This window comes from Rana temporaria, chromosome 6, assembly GCF_905171775.1.
Source record: "Rana temporaria chromosome 6, aRanTem1.1, whole genome shotgun sequence".
Lineage (NCBI taxonomy): Eukaryota > Metazoa > Chordata > Amphibia > Anura > Ranidae > Rana > Rana temporaria.
The window spans coordinates 165,155,596-165,175,091 of NC_053494.1; the positions used below are offsets into that span (position 1 = coordinate 165,155,596).

General features: G+C 46.2%; 1 protein-coding gene across 4 annotated transcripts in view; it reads right to left on the minus strand.

The window, feature by feature from the left end:
- Positions 1-19,496, minus strand: part of MAP3K20 (mitogen-activated protein kinase kinase kinase 20) — a 277,073-nt gene that overhangs the window by 207,890 nt on the left and 49,687 nt on the right. For 3 of the 4 annotated variants that reach the window (XM_040357733.1, XM_040357731.1, XM_040357734.1), the window contains exon 2: positions 13,145-13,337. In XM_040357733.1, coding sequence (XP_040213667.1) covers positions 13,145-13,303 — 159 coding nt within the window. In that variant the 5' untranslated portion in view covers positions 13,304-13,337. Of the gene's footprint in view, positions 1-13,144; positions 13,338-14,914; positions 15,271-19,496 lie in introns of those variants that run through there. The other variant, XM_040357732.1, reaches the window with a different exon arrangement.

The window sequence follows — 19,496 nt, forward strand, 5'->3', positions numbered from 1 at the left end:
CAAGGTCCTCCCACAGACCAGAGCGCATGTGCGCGAGGCAGGGGTCAGAGCCAAGAGCTCTCTGCTTAGGAAGCTCTTAGAACTGAGCAAGGAAGTGTTTGCTTTGTACCAATGCTGCATCCACCTAGGTAATTATGATAACAAAATCCCGAAGAGAACTATATAACTGCAACTAGCAAAATCTCAGCTATATCACAGTGCTTACACAAAACATGGAAGTGCTCAACATTTGATGTCTTCTTACAAATAGACAGCCCCACATACATTGAACTCATAGTAGTCACAACAACAAATCCATCCATGATGTGTAGCTGAGCATTTATGTGGAACAACCTGCCATGTTGCACATGGAAGAATAAATGTATGGAATCTTTATAGAGAGCGCATTTAAAAAAAAGCCGGTCATGAGCCTCCTCTGGGAAGAGCAAATCTTCACTTCTTGGGTTCAGGTCCACTTAAACCCCTTTACTGTCCCCGACAGAAGGTGGTGAAAAATATTCAGTCCCTGCAGATTTTGTAAGTTTGCCCGCTTACAAAGAAACAAAGAGTCTATAATTTTTAGGGTTGTCCCGATACCAGTATCGGTATCGGGACCGATACCGAGTATTTGCGGGAGTACTTGTACTCCCGCAAATATCCCCGATGCCTAAATAGATTACTTGCCCCCCCCCCCCCCCGGCCGCCGTATATCGCAAATCCGCCGCTGCCGTGTTAATCACCGTGCGGTGAATATTACAGGCACCTTTAGTTTGAATAGCTGTTTTGCCCGCCGCGCCGTGTATAGACACTCCCCCTTGGACCCAATCCCGAGCAAGGGGGAGTGTCCTTTACACGGCGTGGCAGGGAAAACAGCTATTCAAACGAAAGCTGCCTGTAATGTTCGCCGCACGGTGATTAACGCGGCGGCGGCATCATCATTAGGTATGGGGGACATGGCTGCATATGTTTGGGGACATGGCTGCATATGTGGGGGACATGGCTGCATTTATGTGGGGGGGACATGGCTGCATTTATGTGGGGGGGACATGGCTGCATTTATGTGGGGGGGACATGGCTGCATTTATGTGGGGGGGACATGGCTGCATTTATGTGGGGGGGACATGGCTGCATTTATGTGGGGGGACATGGCTGCATTTATGTGGGGGGGACATGGCTGCATTTATGTGGGGGGGACATGGCTGCATTTATGTGGGGGGGACATGGCTGCATTTATGTGGGGGGGACATGGCTGCATTTATGTGGGGGGGACATGGCTGCATTTATGTGGGGGGGACATGGCTGCATTTATGTGGGGGGGACATGGCTGCATTTATGTGGGGGGGACATGGCTGCATTTATGTGGGGGGGACATGGCTGCATTTATGTGGGGGGGACATGGCTGCATTTATGTGGGGGGGACATGGCTGCATTTATGTGGGGGGGACATGGCTGCATTTATGTGGGGGGGACATGGCTGCATTTATGTGGGGGGGACATGGCTGCATTTATGTGGGGGGGACATGGCTGCATTTATGTGGGGGGGACATGGCTGCATTTATGTGGGGGGGACATGGCTGCATTTATGTGGGGGGGACATGGCTGCATTTATGTGGGGGGGACATGGCTGCATTTATGTGGGGGGGACATGGCTGCATTTATGTGGGGGGGACATGGCTGCATTTATGTGGGGGGGACATGGCTGCATTTATGTGGGGGGGACATGGCTGCATTTATGTGGGGGGACATGGCTGCATTTATGTGGGGGACATGGCTGCATTTATGTGGGGGACATGGCTGCATATAGGGGGGGGACATGGCTGCATATAGGGGGGGACATGGCTGCATATAGGGGGGGACATGGCTGCATATGGGGGGGGACATGGCTGCATATGGGGGGGGACATGGCTGCATATGGGGGGGACATGGCTGCATTTGTGGGGGGGGCATGGCTGCATTTGTGGGGGGACATGGCTGCATTTGGGGACACATTTAAAAAAAAATATCGGTATTCGTATCGGTGAGTACATTAAAAAAAGGTATCGGTACTTGTACTCTGTCCTAAAAAAGTGGTATCGGGACAACCCTAATAATTTTTATAATAGAAGTAAAATAAGTATTTAATCCCCAAGTAAAACATGACTAAGTACTTGGTGGAGAAACCCTTGTTGGCAAGCACAGAGGTAAGACATCTCTTGTAGTGGGTTACCAGGTTTGCACACATCTCAGGAGGGAATTTGGTCCACTCTTCTTTACAAATCTTCTCTAAAACCTTAAGGTTTCTTGGCTGTCGTTTGGCAACTCAAAGTTTCAGCTCCTGCTATAGATGTGGAGACTGGCTAGGCCACTCTGACTTTAATGTGCTTATTCTTGAGCCACTTATTTGTTGCCTTGGTGGTAGGTTTTGGGTCACTGTCATGCTAGAAGACCCATCCATTGGCCCTCAATGGGGCAAAGTCAGCCTGTACCTTTAGCTGAGAAACAGCCCCAAAACATAATGGCCCGGATTCACAAAGACTTACGCCGACGTATCTAATGATACGCCGCGTAAGTCCACGGATGCGCCGTCGTATCTATGCGCTTGATTCTGCAAAGGAGATACGCCTGCATTTCGGCTCCATCCGACCGACGTAAGTCTCCTACGCTGTCGTATCTTGGGCGCATATTTACGCTGGCCGCTAGGGGCGCTTCCATTGATTTACGCGTCGATAATGTAAATGACCTAGATACGCCGTTTCACGAACGTACTTGCGCCCGTCGCAGTAAGCTACGCCGTTTACGCAAGGCGTACGTCCAGCGTAAAGATAAACCACCAAATAGCAGGTCTAAGTCATGTAGGGTATGGACATCAGAACAGCCGTCGGATTTTACGTCGTTTGCGTAAGTCGTACGTGAATGGGGCTGGGCGTAGGCTATGTTCCCGTCGAAGGCATTGAGCCGTCGTATCTTAGGGAGTATATGCAACGTGATTCTGAGCATGTGCGCGCATGTGCTGTTCGTTTGGCCCTTCATTTACATGGGGTCACGCTTCATTGTAATACATCACGCCCACTACCTGCCTACTTTGAATTAGGCGGGCTTACGCCTGCCCATTTATGCTACGCCGCCGTAACTTAGGGAGCAAGTGCTTTGTGAATACTGGTCTTGCCTCTCTATGTTACGTCGGAGTAGCGCATATGAGCTGCGCTACGCCCGCTCAAATATACACCACTCTACCTGAATCCGGCTAAATGTTCCCACCTCCATGCTTGACTGTAGGGTTGGTGTTCTTATGGTCATAGTCAGCATTTTTCTTCCTAAATACACAACAAGTCGAGTTGATGCCAAAAGGCAAAAATGTTGGTCTCATCTGACCACAGCACTTTCTCCCAATACTTCTCTGAATGATTTTGAGGTTCATTGGCAAACTTTAGACGGGCCTGTACACGTGCCTTCTTGGGGAGGGGGACCTTGCGGGCGCTGCAGTCCCAACTGCTGACTGTGGTCCCAACGGCCTTGAGGTCATTCACAAGCTCCTCCGGTGTAGTTCTGGGCTGATCCCTCACTTTTCTCATGATCATCCTTACCCCATGAGGCAAAATCTTTCATGGAGCTCCAGACTGAGGGCGATTGATGGATATTTTGTATTTCTTCCATTTGCAAATAATCACTCCAATAGTTGTCTCCCTCTCACCAAGCTTCTTGCTGATGGTCTTGTAGCCCGTTCCAGCCTTGTGCAGATCTACAATTTTGTCCCTGATGTTCTTTGACAGCTGTTTGGTCTTGCCCATGATCGTGAGGTTTGAATGGAAGAAATATATTCTGTGGACAGGTGTCTTATACACACACATAACAAGTTCGGAGCGCCTTCTTAAATTGACAGGACTAATCTGTGTACCACATGAGTACATACTGTAGCCAGTCTGTGGGAGCCAGAAGTATTGTTGGTTGGTAAAGGATCAAAATACTTATTTTACTCACTGTAACTCCATTTAGAACATTTGTTTTACGTGTTTTTTCTGTATTTTTTGGTTGATATTCTGGAGTTGATTTACTATAACTGGAGATTGCAAAAATCTGGTGCAGCTCTGCATAGAAACCAACCAGCTTCCAGGTTTTTTTGTCAAACGCCCAATTGAACAAGCGGATGAAAGAAGCCGATTGGCTACCATGCACAGCTGCACCACATTTTGCACTCTCCACTCTAGTAAATCAACTCCCATGACTCCATCATTTAAAATACACCTATGGTAAAAGTAAGACTCATTTCTTTGTAAGCGGGCAAGCTTACATAATCTGAAAGGGATCAAATAATAATTTTCCCCACTGTAGGTCATACGTCGGCAGCAGTAAAAGGTTTTATACACACATACACACACACACACACACACACACACATACACACACACACACATACACAAGCCCTGTACACACGGCCGGGAATCCCGTCAGGAAAAAAAATCCTGACAGGATTCCTGGCAAGCTTGCCTTGCAAAGCCGTGCATACGGACGGCCACTCAAAAGAGCCGCCGTTCTTTTAAATGGCAAGAACGCGGTGACGTCATCGACTACGAGCCGGCGTCTCGTCACATTTGATGCCGTCGCCGCCATCTTGCTACACCCCACACTAACCTTGTATGCTACCGCGCATGTGTCGAAGTGTTATTGAGCATGCACGGTTTTTCACTGCATACAGACGACCGGTTTTCTCGGCAGGAAACCAGACGATAAAATAGAGAGCAGGGTTCTCTATTTTCCCATTGGGATGCCCGTCTGTTTTCCTGATGGGAAAACTGCTAGGGAGTAGTGCATGCAAGTCTGACAAGCCGACTGTCAGCTGCCAGGTGGAAGCAATCCCCGGCGGCTGTAGTGCCTGAATGCTTCCACAGACCCTTGACAGTGTGCCAAGAATCACCCCTCATCCAACAAATAACCCAAGATATTTGCGTCATTAACTGCTCTTCTACAACTTTTTTTTTATTACAAAATAATTTCTTCTTAATTCAGCATAAAAGTACCTAGAGCACCAGAAAACATGTGTCAAAAAATCGGCCAATTCGACAGGAACCATCTGAATATCAGTAAGGGCTCTTTCACACGGGCGGCCAGTTCAGGTCCGCCTGCCAGTTTTTAGGCGGACCTGAACAGGCGCTCCGTGCTCCTCTATGGAGCCGCGGATGTCAGCAGTGACATGCCCGCTGACATCCGACCCGCTCCGATCCGCCAAAGTGTGAGGAAGGAAAAACCTACTTCTCCATTCGTCTGGCGGATCGGGTGAACACGGACAGACGGTCCATGTTCATCCGATTTCCCCATAGGGGAGAGCTGAGAAAAGACAGGGCGGTGACTGCACAGTGTGCGGGGACCGCCCTGTCATCCGCCGCTCAGCGGGGATCAACGGAGCGATCGCCGGTGAGCAAGCGGAGGTTCACGGGGTGGATCATTACTGATCCGCCCCGTGTGAAAGGGGCCTGTCTACTTGCTTTGGTTGAATGGTCTTGGTGGAAAACCAACATTCGATCAGCGCTTGCAAGCGGTGATCAGTGTATTCTAAAAGGGGAAGAAGTCCCTCTGTCAGAATAAAAAAAAGCACAGTGGGGGGGATCCCTAAATCGCACATCGTTGTGTTGACGCGGAGATCTGCAGGTATTTTTTTTTCCTTCAACTCATTGGTTGAAGGAAAAAAAAATTTAACTTTTATACCCAGCTTTAGAGGCAAACAAGTCAAAGTTTAATTACCAAAAAAAATCCAAAATGTATCGGTTGGTTGCGATTAATCGCTGCAATTCACATACGCTCAGAGAAGTTTACGCAGCATTAATGCATATACCTGAATGTGTCTGTGGTATATATATATATATATATATATATATATATATATATATATATATATATATATATATATATACACACACACACACACATCTTTGGAGTCAACAGTGTCAGATACATCTCACTTACTCATAAACTGTAAATAGGGATAATATAAAATGGTGTGATAAGTGCGTGACATAATTGGGAGTCTTACACAATTGGATGTTAAAAGGCAGAGAGCTTGAAATGCCAATGTGCTCCTGCAAAGCTCTAAACCAGTGGTCTCAAAGTACCGGCCCGCGGGCCATTTGCGGCCCGCGGACCAGTTATAAATGGCCCTCAGGCAGGGTGGAAGTGAGGGGAGCAAAAAAAAAAAAAAAATTTTTTTTTTTTTTTCTTTTTTTTTGAGCTGGTGCCATCTGGTGGTGAGCCGTTGGTATTACAAGTTATTACCACCAGATGTGAGCTGGCGCCATCTGGTGGTGGCCGTTGGTATTACAAGTTAAGCATTACAAGTTAAACAGCAATTCTAATGTCATTTTACACTATTTTCACTGCCATATTCTTCCCTCTAATTAGAACCCCCAAACATTATATATATTTTTTTATCCTAACACCCTAGAGAATAAAATAGCGATCATTGCAATACTTTCTGTTACGCCGTATTTGCGCAGCGCTCTTACAAGCGCACTTTTTTGGGAAAAAATTACACTTTTTTTAATTAAAAAATAAGACAACAGTAAAGTTATCCCCATTTTTTTTAATATTATGAAAGATAATGTTACGCCGAGTAAATTCATACCCAACATGTCACGCTTCAAAATTGTGTCCGCTTGTGGAATGCCGACAAACTTTTTTACCCTTTAAAATCTTCATAGGCGACGTTTAAAAAAATCTACATGTTGCATGTTTTAAGTTACAGAGGAGCTAGAATTATTGCTCTCACTCTACCAATCGCGGCGATACCTCACATGTGTGGTTTGAACACCGTTTACATATGCGGGCGCTGCTCACGTATGTGTTCGCTTCTGCGCGCAAGCTCGTCGGGACGGGGTGCGTTTTCTGGCTCCTAACTTTTTTAGCTGGCTCCTAGATTCCAAGCAAATTTGTCAAACCCTGACTTACACCAGTGCTGGTGGTAATAATGCGCTCGCTGACACCAGTGCTGGGGGTTAATAATGTGTTCGCTGACACCAGTACTGTTGTTTTTGAAGTTTGAAAGTTTGCATGCGGCCCCCCATGGCATATGAAAACTTGTCTTGTGGCCCTCAGGTAATTTGAGTTTGAGACCCCTGCTCTAAACTTTATTTAGCATTATAAAAAATTTGCCGTTGCCATATTTTATATCTTGCCATTTCCTATGTGGTTATACTCATCCTATGGCCTCACTACTACTTGGTAAGCCTGGTGCTATTTTTATTGGCAACTTTGGCCAGATTCACAAAGGGGATACGACGGAGTATCTCCTGATACGCCGTCGTATCTCTGTTTCTATCTATGCGACTGATTCATAGAATCAGTTACGCATAGATAGCCCTAAGATCCGACAGGTGTAATTGTTTTACACTGTCGGATCTTAGGATGCAGTACCGCGGCCGCCGCTGGGGGGAGTTTGCGTCGTAAACCAGCGTCGGGTATGCAAATTAGGAGTTACGGCGATCCACGACGGATTTTCGCGTTCGCTACGTCGCCGCTAGTCTAGTTTCCCGTCGCAAAGGTAGTCGTCGTTTTTGGTGCCTTAACTTTACACAGCACACGTATGTGCTGTATAAAGTATGGCCGTCGTTCCCGCGTCGAATTTTAAAATTTCACGTCGTTTGCGTAAGACGTCCGGGAATACGGAAGTACGCTACGCACGTCGCCGATCGGAAAAATTACGTCAGTTCGCGCAAAGCACGGCGGGAATTTCGAAACGGAGCATGCGCAGTAGGTCCGGCGCGGGAGCGCGCCTAATTTAAATGGCACACGCCCCTTTAAATTACGCGGGCTTACGCCGGAGGCCGCCCGCGTAATTTTTCGCGCAAGTGCTTGGTGAATCAGGCACTTGCGATGAAAAATTGCGGCGGTGTAACGTATCTACAATACGTTACGCCACCGCGATTCTACCTGAATCTGGCCCTTTATTCCCTCTAATGTTGCCCAGTTTAGTATCTTATGGGTGTCACCTCTTCGTGGTTTTTCAGATTAGGCTTCATTGCTCACCTCAACTGAACTCTTCCTGCCCCGACCTTGCTGCCATTCCTGTCTAGGTGTTTGCTCTTGGTTTCACACTCAGCTCAGGTATCTGACAATGACTCCTTATTATACTCATGCCTACACTCCAGTCGGGCCTAGGGCCCAAGTTAACTCCAGCTAGTGTAACCACTTTATGTAACATTGCAATCATTACCGTTCATGAAAGCACTGGATAGTTGAGGGCAGGGGTGGGCAAATTAGTATGGAATTCAGAAGTCATTTTTAGGAGCCGGCTCTATTAACAACTAGAGAAAATCTCAAACCTTCGGGGCCAGAAATAATTTTTTAGAAGCATTGGCTGCCTGGAAATCGTCCAGCACTGTCTTAGAGAATAGGTGCAAGAGAACTTGGTGTTCCCATGTACCAGCCTAGGTATTAAAGTGTTATTAAACCCACAACAGTCTGTATATACAGTAAAGCATACTTGTTATACTCACTTTAGAACCTAAGGGGTTAATCCTTTGCATTGTGTAAAAAGGCTGTTTGATCCTGCCTTCTCTGATTCTCCCCTTATTTCACAGTCCCCAATACATCTACTGATAGAACAGAGCCTTGGGGGCACTCTGCACATGCTCAGTTTGGTGTGTATTGCTAGAGAGTTTTTTTATTTTATTTCTGGATGGTGCATGTGATCAACACAGGGCCAAATCAGCACTGTCCAGACAGAGGATCAGGGGTCATGCAGCCTCATAGGACAGTCAGAGCAGAATGAAAACTCATCCTACAAGCTTTAACCACTGCTCAGCTGGACTGATAGAAGTCACAAGACTGCTATATACTGCTGATGAGAAAAGGTGTTTATCGGTTTATATTTACTAAAATAATTACATTTCCAGGCCAGATATAGTGATTGTAGAGTCCTGGGTTTAGTAACACTTGAAACCCAAAACCCAAAACCCAAAATGTAATATATTGCAGCCTGCCAGTCATTAGCTGTGGTGGCTGCAATTTTTTTTTAGGCTTTTCTCCCCGTTTTCACCTGGACATCTGACCAGTACCACACCTCCTGTATTAGAGTGCCCCCACACTGGATGAAGGAGAACAGGAGGCACCTTTGGATAGCAGCAATACCGGTCTGGGGAGGCATGAATATTAGATGGACAGCAAATTTAGATACAACAGGATGAAACTAGAGGTTGACCGATATGGGTTTTTCTCTGGCCGATGCCGATATTTAGAAATCGGGGTGGCCGATGGCCGATACATGATGCCGATTTTTGCGGCCGATATTTTAGGCCGATTTTTGCAGCCGATACTTTAGGCCGATTTTTTTATTTTTTTGGTGGCACTGGCTCGTGGCACTGGATGCCACTAATTGGCACTGGAAGATGGCACTAGCAGAAGGCACTGATTGGCAGGTGGCACTTATTGGCACTGGCAGGTTGCACTGGATGGCACTGAAAGATGGTATTAGCAGATGGCACTTATTGGCAGGTGGCACTAATTGACACTGGCAGGTGGCACTGATTGGCAGATGGCACTGGTTGGCACTGGCAGATGGCACCGATTGGCACTAACAGGTTACACTGGCAAGTGGCACTGACTGGCAGGTGGCACTAATTGGCACTGGTGGCAATAGTTAGCACTGGCAGATGGCACTGGTTGCCATTGGCAGGTGGCACTGATGGCTTTAGTTGGCACTGGATGGCACTGGATGGAAGGTGGCATTGGTATTGGCACTGGATAGAAGGTGGCACTAATTGGCACTGGATGGTGGCACTGGCAGATGGCACTGGACGGCAAGTGGCACTAATTGGCACTGGCAGGTGGCACTAGTGCAAAAAAAAAAATTGTGTCACCACCCTCAGTACAGACCCCCCCTCCCTCCAGTATAGACACCCCCCCCCCGTAGTACAGACACCAGAGAGCGGTGTCTGTCCCACAAGTGCAGGCCCCTCCTCCTCTGTGGGTGTAAATAGAGAGGAGGGCCGCCGCGCTGGGTGTACCAAGATGGCCGCGGCTCCGGGGCTAGGCCAGAGCCGCGGCCTTTCCTGATGCTGTGACCGCAGCGGCAATCCGCGGATTGCCGCCAGCTCACGCTCTATAAGCAGTAAGACCCCTTTCACACTGGCGCTTTAGCGCTAGAACCAGCCTCTGCTAAGCGCCCGAAAACTGCCTCTCATTCATTCCAGTGTGCCTTTTCACACTGGGGCGGTGCGCTTGCGGGAGAAAAAAAAATCTTGCAAGCAGCATCATTGGAATGAATGGGCAGCGCTTTCAAAGTGCTTTGAAAAGGCAGCAAAATGGGCGTTAAAAGCGCCCCACTAATGGCCCGAAAAGCGGCACAAAAGAAACATCGGTAAAGCACCGCCAAAACAAGAGGCGCTTTAGTGCCAACATGGCTGTGGCCCCAGTGTGAAAGGGGTCTTACAGCAAACTTACGAAGATTTATAAAAGCTAATCATTGTAAGCACCCTGTTGGTGGTAAATGGTTTGCATCATCCCACCAACTACTACATTTGCAGGACAGCTTCTTCTTATGAAAAACAGACTTACTGACCAGATCATCAGCTTGAAATAAAGGAAACAAACCCTAATGCCGCATACACACCATCACTTTATGTGATGAAAAAAAACGACACTTTCTGTGAAGTAAAAAATTACGTTTTTGAAACTTCAATTTTCAAAGACGAAGTTGCCTACACACCATCGTTTTTCTCACAATGATCTTGCAAAGCGAGGTTACGTTCCACCACGTTTTACCATTGAAGCTCGCCTCATAAGTAGCTTCTGGGCATGCGCGGGTGAAAAAACGTCTTAGAAAACGACGTTTTTTGCTACACACGGTCAATTTCTGTGAAGTAAAAAGTGCACTTTTGAAAAACGACACATAAAATTTAAGCATGCTTCAATTTTTTTTGGTCGTTTTTTACAAGACATAAAACGACGTTTTCCCCCACACACAGTCAATTAAAGTGATGTTTTTAAAAACGTCATTTTTCTTCATCACATAAAGTGATGGTGTGTACGCGGCATAAGGGCCAACACACACTTGGCAGAAAACAATATTCATATAGAGCGTTTTTGTACAGGCGTGTAGGAGTATTTAGCTGTTTTTTCTGCCAGGAAACTCCTCTCAAAAAACACAAACCAGAAGGGTTTTCTTTTATGACTCCAAACATTGAGCTTAAATCATTTGTTACCCCAACACTTCATATTGCTGCTGTACCATGTACTTGTATGGGAAAGTATCCATTTCTCTTTGTATTTCTTCCTTTATATGAAATCCCTGGTGTTTCTGCCAGTCCCCCTGCTCGCCTATTAAAAACTGACCACACTAAGAAGGAGAACACATCATGGTCAGTTCTCTAGCTATGCTGGGAACTCAGCCTGCTCTCCCCAAAGGTTAGCCTTATCCTGCCATGCCCCCACTTACTAGTCTGACAAGCAAGCATAGCCATGTTTAGTGAACATTTAAACATATGTGAAGTGGAATAATTGAGTGTTTTTGAGGAGGTTTGCTTTAACTCATTCTTTTATATGCATGTATAATTTTAGTTTGTGCATATACTGTATTTCCCACAATTATGCATAATGTTCTTAAGTTTTATACATATTTTAATATTTTCTTTTCTTTTTTTTTTTCATTATTTTGTTTTGACATGAGAATATTACTACATCATGAGCCCCATTTTTGTGCAGCGGATTACGAGAGTCGCTCGTGATTGGGCTGACTATATATCCTTACTGCACCTTTGTTGGGCTTTGAGTATTGATTGCAGTCATGTATTTGATTTTATACACGTGCTTTTCTATTCAGTGAGGTCACATACTATATAGCGTGTGTAGACTGCAGCCTCTTGTGGTATTGATGAAGCAAGACCTTACACAAATGTCTTGCCACAAACATGACGTAGCGACGTAATCCGAGGAATTTCAACTCTTGAGCGCCACCCTTTGGGCCCCTTCTGCTAATTTTGTGTTTGGTTAGCATTGATTCCGAGCATGCGTGTTTGTACTTTCAACGTTTGCGTGATGGATTTGTTAACTGGCCGTACGAAAATTTGACATCAAAACGTTGCTCGCCAAAAATTGACTAGCATGTCATCCAACATTTCCGAAAGTTGGACAACAATTGTTAAAAGGAGCGTACTAACGGTAATGCCTCCTACGCAAGACCAGTTTTCCCGTCATGACAGCTTTTGGTCGAAAAAACTGGCCGTGTGTATGCTCCATGGCAGTTTTCCCGACAGGAAAACCACTGGGAATCCCGGCGGGAAAAATTAGAACATGTTTTCTTTTTTCCTGCTGGGATTTCCGGCGGTCTTTTTCCCGGCAGTTTTCCTATGGGAAACACTGCGGTGGAGCATACACACGGCTGGGATTCCCGGCCAAAGCTCTCATGGCAGTTTTCCTGCCAGGAAAACCGGCCGTGTGTACGGGGGGAATTACATTTTAGGAAAACAGTCTGTCAACAGACAATCCCCTGCCAATGTCGGATCGTCTGTACGAGGCTTTAGGCCTTGTACAGACGAGCCGACATGTCCGATGAAAACGGTCCACGGACCGTTTTCATCGGACATGTCTGCTGGGAGGTTTTGGTCTGATGTGTGTACACACCATCAGACCAAAATCCCCGCGGACAGAGAGCGCGGTGACGTAGACAACACCGACGTTCTCTGACACGGAATGCCAATGCTTCCACGCATGCGTCGAATCAATTTGACACATGCACGGGATTTCGGGCCAGCGGACATGTCCGATGAGTCGTACTAACCATCGGATATGTCCGACGGACAGGCTTCCAGCGGACAAGTTTCTTAGCGTGCTAAGAAACTTTTGTCCGCTGGAAACCTGTCCGCTAGGCCGGGAAACTGTCCGGTAGGCCCTACACACGGTCGGACATGTCCGCGGAAACTGGTCCAACGTGTGTACAAGGCCTCAGACTTAGAGAAATAGTAAAAATGTGTGCAGAGACCTGAAGGACTTGAGTTAGACACCCCTGTATTAAAAACTGGGACACAAGTATCTGCAGATATCTGAGAATTAGCCAAATCTGAGTTGCATCACAATCCATGACAGTTGGTTAAATTATTTCTATTGATTTGATCATTTAAATTGTACGATAAATCTCATGCCACGTGAATGTTGGTACGAGTGAATGTGTCATATCACCGGAATTTCCAAACAAATCTCTTACCTCCTTTTCTATTTTCAGAAGTTTCTTCACCGCCACTTCTTTTTCTTGTGGCAACCATTTTGCTCTGTATACGCTGCCAAAGCTTCCCCCTCCACAGCTTTCAAAAAACTGCAGGTCGATAAACTTTATTTGGACAAACGAAGCGGTTAAGGACGACATCTCATAATGACAAAGAGCAGTTCCAAAATACAACCTGCAACGCAAAACACAGTTGTTCAAGCACACACGTCAAAATTAACTGTACTATATAGAAAGACAGACATGTAAGTTGTAACCCATATAAACAATTATAATTTTGCGTTTAGCAAATGGGGACAAAATACATTTTTTGGGCATTTTTTTTTTTTTTTTGTATTTTAAATCTTTTATTTGATTTTGAAAACAACATTTCATATTATCACTTTCATAGAAAAAAAAAAAAGACATAATCATTCTTTTATTTTATTTTGAAAAACATTCCATAGTACCACTTTAGAAAAAAAGGGCCAGATTCAGAAAGAGTTATGCCGGCTTATCTGTTTTTCTGTATGCAGAAAACAAGATAAGCCGGTTTGCAGCAAAGATCTGACAGGCGTAATTGTATTACACCGTCGGATCTTAACTGCAATTTTAAAATGGCCGCTAGGGGCGTTCTCGCTGATTTACGCCGAGAATATGTAAATCAGCGAGATACGCCAATTCACGAACGTACGCGGGCCCGACACAGTCACTTTACGCCGTTTACGTAAGGGTTTTCCCGGCATAAAGATAAAGCTGCCCAAAGCAGGCGCATCCTATGTTAAGTATAGACGTCGTGACCGCGGGAAATTTGAAAATTTTTACGTCATTTGCGTAACTCGTCGGTGAATGGGGATTTACGTCGATTACGTTCACGTCGAAAACACCGTCATAATTCGGAGCATGCGCACTGGGATTTTTCTAAGGCCGGCGCATGCGCAGTACGTTCGGCGCGTGGACGCGCCTAATTTAAATAGGAAAACCCTGACCAGGTCTCTTGGCTGGAGCACCCCTCCCCCTCTTCATTACCTCACATTAGTGGCCACCATTGTATAGGAAGAATCCCTTCAGTTCTCCCACATAGAGGAGTATATCTCCCATGGTTGAGACCCAGGTTCTTTCATTCTATTACTAGGGTAGGACCCACTGATTCGGGGTACTTTGTCGCAGTAAGTGGGCTTAGCACTATATGACTATATAGTGTGACCAAACCCCCGTATTTTTGAATATGTTCAGGTGTTTTTAACTAGCCTTGCAGGATAAATGTCATTTTTGCATGTGTGCGCTATAATCTGTTTTATAATTTAAATAGGAGACGCCCCTACCCGTCTATTTTGAATTAGGCCGCCCAATTTACGCTACGCCGCCACAACTTAACACGCAAGTGCTTTGTGAATACAGCACTTACGTGTTAAGTTGCGGCGGCTTAACGTAAATAAGAAAAAAGTTACGCCGCCGCAACTTTGCGCGCGGCTTTCTGAATCTGGCCCAAAGGAGATAATCATTATTTGAACATTTTCTTCTTTTTTTTTGTATTTTAAATCTTATTTTATAATAAAATATATAGTCCCCCTCACCTAAATGTTCCTCACCATAACCCCCGCCCCCCCCCCCCCCCATAGATAAAAAAAATGGCGACAAAATGAATTCATTGAACATTTTTAAATAATCGACAGTCCCAAGGACTCTTGTTGCTCTTAATAAAGTTGGGATTACACATAGGTTAGTACTTTAAATGACATTAGACAAACTCATAGAGTTAAATAAACTTACAGGTTATTTCTCCCCAGACAAAAGTAGTGTTTTTTTCAGCTCTGCTGGATAAGATCCCCGTGATCTCTCTCCCATGGGACACATCACTGTATAAAGTTCTCCATGGTCCATGGCACAATGATCCGGCCTTCCCACAGGTCTGCTATAGTTAAGTTCTGACAAGTGCCCAGCACACTTTCAACTGTCAGCTTGCATAGCCGTTGTGGAATCTAAGGCACGCCATAGCCCTGCGTCGTGCTCCCTTCCCATTATGTGAACATTCTCTCCCAACATCATAGCTGTGACAAATCGCTCCCGATCAGCTGGCTGACATGGGTGCTTAGTACCACTGAAACACCTGAGAGATCCTGATTGACATTCTAAGCAGATGGTTGACGTACCTGTACTGTTATTTACATAATGATGCTAAGCCCACAGCACGGCACCCCCCCCCCCCCCACCCCATATATATGAGCTCTGATTCCAAGAATGGGTCTTACGTTTCTAGCAGATGACAGGGTCATGTTCCCGTTCTTTTTTTAGATGTACAAAATAATGTCTGCCTGCACCATTTATCACTGTATGACCATTCTACAACACACACTAGAAAATACACAATTCAGATGCAAAGCTAACCTATTCGCAGATGAAAACCATTGCAAGTCATATACTTGTGCCAGCACCTAAACAACATCACATTACCTGGCTACGCCGCCTATGCTGGAGCAACACAAGGAACGCAACCATTGTATTTCAATAAGGGTACAAGAGGAGGAGTCACATAGAAAATAAAATCCTAATGATATACCAGAACCTGGCAGAGGTAAAAGGTGTAAAAATCACTGTAAATTCCGGTTCACAATTGTGCGATGTTAGACATCGCATGTGATTCGCACCACACTGCTGTGCAGATCACTTGCAATGTCTGTGCAATGCCAATTCAGCCATACAGATTGTATGTCTGAATTGGCATCGCAGTCGGACCAAAAACTTGTACAGGACCCTTTTTTTGGTCTGCACCAGATTCCTGCCTGAATTCTCAGTTCGCACTGCGATCCGATCTGGGGGTGTTATTAACTTTGCATTGACACTCCCAGCGGTTCCCATAGGACAGTGTGAACCGCCTGCGATTCAGGAACCCGCACTGGATTTGCAGGGTTTCCCGCATCGCACCAGTGTGAACCGAGCCTAAATCACAAGTAAGGGATTTACTCGATTTAGGTAGATTCAGAAAGAGTTAGGTCGGCGTATCAGTAGATAAGCCGACCTAACTCAGAATCTACTCCGACTTATGTTAGGTTGCAATATTTTTGCTGGCCGCTAGGTGGCGCTTCTATTGCGGTCGGCGTATAATATGTAGAATATGTAAATTAGTAGATACGCCGATTCACGAACGTACGCCCGGCCGACGCAGTACTTTTACGCCGTTTACGTTAGAGATAGGCCGCGTAAAGTTAGAGCTAGGCCCTAGTTGGAATAGTAATGTTAAGTATGGCCGCCGTTCCCACGTCGAAATTCGATTTTTTTACGTCGTTTGCGTAAGTCATCCGTGAATCGGGATTTACGTCGTTTAGGCCCGTGCGGCATACTTAGGCGCAATGCACACTGGGAAATGTAGAAACCCGGCGCATGCGCAGTTAAGAAAAAAAAAAAGTCCTCAACGTAAGATCAAGCCCATTAACATAAAACACGCCCCCTTACACACATTTGAATTAGGCGCCCTTACGCTCGCCCGCTTTAGGCTACGCCGCCATAACTTAGCAGGCAAGTAGATTGTGAATCATGTACTTGCCTCGCTAACTTACGGCGGCGTAGCCTAAATGCCTTAAGCTACGCCGCCGCAAAGTTGCGGCAATGTATGTGAATCTAGGCATATATTTCAGGATAGGGGTCGATTTTAAAAAAGGAAAAAGAGGGAAGTTGGGACTTTAAAATTTAAGTTATTTTTTTGGGATTCAACCCCCCTGACGATCTCCAATGCAGATAGAAGCAGAAAATGTGGGGCTTGAAGCCAAACTTAAAGGAGTTGTAAAGGAATTTTTTTTTCACCCTAATGCAATCTTTGCATTAAGGTGCAAAAACATCCGATTCTGCCACCCCCCCCCCCCCCCCCCGAGCCCCCGTTTTACTTACCTGACCCCTCGAAAGTCCGGCGCTCGGTCCCGAGATCCTCTTCGCCGCTCAGCCTGGCCGCTGATTGGCTAGAGCGGATGGATTGAGAGCAGCGTAGCCATTGGCTGGCGCTGCTGTCAATCACATCCAGTGACGCAGCGCGCCGAGGGGTGGGGCCGAGTGATACAGTGAGCGGCTATGGCCGCTCGCTGTATCACGGGAGCGCGCTCGCAAGGGACTCATGCAAGCTCTCTTGCCGGAAGGTGATGAGTTCTTGCGGGGGGGACCAGAGACAGCCGCCGAGGGACCCCAGAAGACATGGATCGGGGCCACTCTGTGCAAAACGAACTGCACAGTGGAGGTAAGTATAACAGGAGGGATTTTGGTCCACTCATTACAGATCTTCTCTAAATCCTTAAGGTTTCTTGGCTGTTGCTTGGCAACTCGAATTTTGAGCTCCCTCCATAAATTTACTATAGGATTAAGGTCTGGAGATTGGCTAGGCCACTCCATGACCTTAATGTGCTTCTTTTGAGTCACTCCCTTGTCATGCTGGAAGACCTATCCACGACCCATCTTCGGTGTTCTGGCTGAGGGAAGAAGGTTCTTGTCCAAGATTTTACAATAATCGGCCCCTCAATGGGGCAAAGTCGGCCTGTACATTTAGCAGAGGAACAGCCCCAAAGCATAATGTTTCCACCTCCATACTTGACTGTAGGGACGGTGTAGGGCACCTGTGTTGGAAAAACTACTGTATCCTCTCAGCATGCCAGTGTAGATAGTGGCCCAAAGGCCAATTGTGGTACCTTAGCAATGAAGCATGAAATCAGACAAATGAGAAAACGCATCATCTACATACTACTATTTCAGCAGCAGCTACAGGCAACCCAGTAATACCAAGCAAGGAACTGCTACTGCTGATCAATGTCAATAATGCCCAATCCTAGGCCAATTTTTTTCAAGTTGCTCACCGACAAGAGAACTATCAACAATGTCAGCCTAGAGACCTCCTCTGTTATCCTCTATAATGCATGGGAGCCCCTAAAATTAGAAAGGCACTCTACATAAATCTATACTACTAGCCTGAGCATTGCTTTCAGAAGACCTGAAGATAGTCCTGCAATCTCCCTCCTAAGTAATGCTGTCAGGAGGCTGCATCAAGGTCAGATCAGGGGCATAAGTAACATTTTGGGTGATCAAGGGCTTGCATTAGTAGAATAGCCCATTTTTAGGATATGAATGGTTGCCAGGGAATGAATGGGGATCCTGAACAGAGGATACGTGTTTCCTTTATTTGGGTTGTGTTTTTTTTAATGGAATGACAAATAGAAGGATGTCAGGGTTTCTCATCTATGGAGGGCGAGGGGTTCTGGGGTGATCCGGCAAAGGGGGAACACTGACATGCAGTTTTCCCTGGATTGCTTGGATCATTATAAGGGTCCTGGAATTGGGAGACTTAGAGAGATTTTTTGTGTAAAAAAGAGCCTCAAACCCAGACTATGGGTACTGTAGTCCTGAAAGTGTTAACCTACCTATGAGAGGGGGCTGACAAAGGGCAGGAAACAGTCAGCAGGTGTCAGTGAGATGTGCTGTGGAATAGGACATGCTTATGAGGAAGAGCTGTAAGCTGTTCATTGCCAAGACACTGCTGGTTATGGTGACCTTTTTCTGTGGACCCCCTGAAGCAGGCAAGGAATTTATAGCCCTGTTAAGTGTTACTGTCACTAAGCCAAAGTTGTACTTTCTTCTAGAGCAGTGGTTCTCAACCTAGGGGTCGGGAACCCCTTGGGGGTCAAATAAAGATTTGCCAGGGGTCACCGAATCCTGGGCTGTTCCTGAAGACAGCACCGCTCTCCCAGCCTTTTTGCGGCCGCCCAGCAAGGCCATCCCTGGAGCCTGTGGCTGCCCAGCTGGACTGTTCCTGGAGCCTGCGGCCGCCCACTCAGCCTCTTCACAGACGCCCATTCAGTTCACAGCATTGCTGGGGGGGGGGGGGTGGAGACTAGAGGTCAGCTGACTGGTGGGGAATGTGAAGTGGGAGGGGCTGCAGGAGACCCTATCTCCTGATTTCGGCATAGGTGTCACTGCTACAAGACACCACAAAGTCGGAGACACAGTGAGTAACACTACCTGCAATTTATATTTGCCATTAAAAGGACTTAAGGAGCGCTAAATGTCTGCGGATTAGGGGCGCAAATTACTTTTCTTGGGTGCTGATAACCCACGCTACGAAAATTAATTTACTGTTAGGGGTCCCCACAACTGGGGGAATTTTATCAAGGGGTCACGGCACTAGAAGGTTGAGAACCACTGTTCTAGAGCTTATAGACGGTTTGTGTTTTGTTTGCTGAAGAAAGCCATATTTGTTTCTTTGTTTTAGATAAATAAAAACGGACTGGCTGGTGTTTCCGAAAAACCACCATTATCACTATAGGCTGAGGTGTCCTGGCCTGTAAAGTAATCCCAAATTCAGCATTAGGTGTTCCCAGAA